General features: G+C 68.1%; 1 protein-coding gene across 1 annotated transcript; it reads right to left on the bottom strand.

The window, feature by feature from the left end:
* Positions 1-73: 73 nt before the first annotated feature.
* EMIHUDRAFT_318002 (hypothetical protein) lies at positions 74-1,000 on the bottom strand (the record flags this gene model as incomplete). The annotated part of the gene is made up of 1 exon (XM_005761067.1): positions 74-1,000. The coding sequence occupies one exon, from the start codon at positions 998-1,000 to the stop codon at positions 74-76; it is 927 nt and encodes a 308-aa protein (XP_005761124.1).
* Positions 1,001-1,281: the final 281 nt, after the last annotated feature.

Genomic DNA, 1,281 nt, shown 5'->3' with positions numbered 1-1,281 from the left:
CATGCACATGCACATGTGCATGCACATGTGCATGCACATGTGTATGCGCGCGAGAGTTCAACAGAGTACAGGCTCAGGCCGCCAGGAGGCGCGCCACGAGCGCTGCTTTGACGCCGGTGGTGGCCAAGCCGAGGCGCTCGCACTCGCTCCTCAGCTCGGCGACCCGCATGGCCTTGTACCGCTTCTCCGCGGCCGCCTTGTCCTCGCTCGCGCCTGGCACTACGCGCACACACCGCTCCGCACCTTTCTCGCCCTCGTAGTACTGCACCTTGCCGTCGGCGAACTCCGTGCGCACACACCGCTCCGCACCTTTCTCGCCCTCGTAGTCCTGCACCTCGCCGTCGGCGAACTCCGTGCGCACCATCCGCTCCGCACCTTGCTCGCCCTCGTAGTACTGCACCTTGCCATTGGCAGTCTCCATGCGCACCAGCCGCTCCGCGCCTCGCTCGCCCTCGTAGTGCTGCACCTTGCCATTGGCAGTCTCCATGCGCACCCTCCGCTCCGCACCTTGCTCGCCCTCGTAGTGCTGCATGCTGCCATTGGCAGTCTCCATGCGCACCTTCCGCTCCGCGCCTTGCTCGCCCTCGTAGTGCTGCACGGAGCCATCGGCACGCACCGCGCGCACCAGCCGCTCCGCGCCTGGCTCGCCCTCGTAGTACTGCACCTTGCCATTGGCAGTCTCCATGCGCACCAGCCGCTCCGCGCCTCGCTCGCCCTCGTAGTGCTGCACCATGCCGGACTGCAAGAGGCGTCGCCGCAGATTCGCGCCATTCTCTTCGCCGCGCCGCAGTCTCCAGCACTCGGCGCGACTCGCGCCAGCACCCGTCACTTCCGACGAGAGGCAGCGTGCCGGGCTCACCCTCGCAAGCCACGGGAAGTTGTCGGCGGTGGCGCGGCGGTCTGCGGCGTAGGCGCGAAGGGTGGCCTCGTTGAGCGTGTCCACGATGGGCGCCCCGACGAACGACCCGGCAAGCAAGCGCTCGATGAGCAGCAGCCGCATCGCCACGGCGAAGAGAGGGTCCTTGAAGCGCGCCAGGCCGCTGCGAAGTCCGAGGAGGCCGAGGCGCGGCGACGCGAGGCTGAAGGCGGCGCAGTCGGAGAAGTCGTCGACGCCCTCGAGGATGCGAAGGTGCAGCTCCGGCGGCAGCTCGCCCAGCCAGTCCGTGGGCGGGGCGTCGTCCTCGGTGCGTGCGCGGGGCGAGCGCGACATTGAGCAGTCCCCGGAGCAGACCGACATCGAGCGCGACATGCGCGGCGCTAGAGTTTTATTTTCTTTTTCCC

This window comes from Emiliania huxleyi (genome assembly GCF_000372725.1).
Source record: "Emiliania huxleyi CCMP1516 unplaced genomic scaffold EMIHUscaffold_7274, whole genome shotgun sequence".
NCBI lineage: Eukaryota > Haptophyta > Isochrysidales > Noelaerhabdaceae > Emiliania > Emiliania huxleyi.
This window is presented reverse-complemented; position numbering and strand designations above follow the sequence as displayed.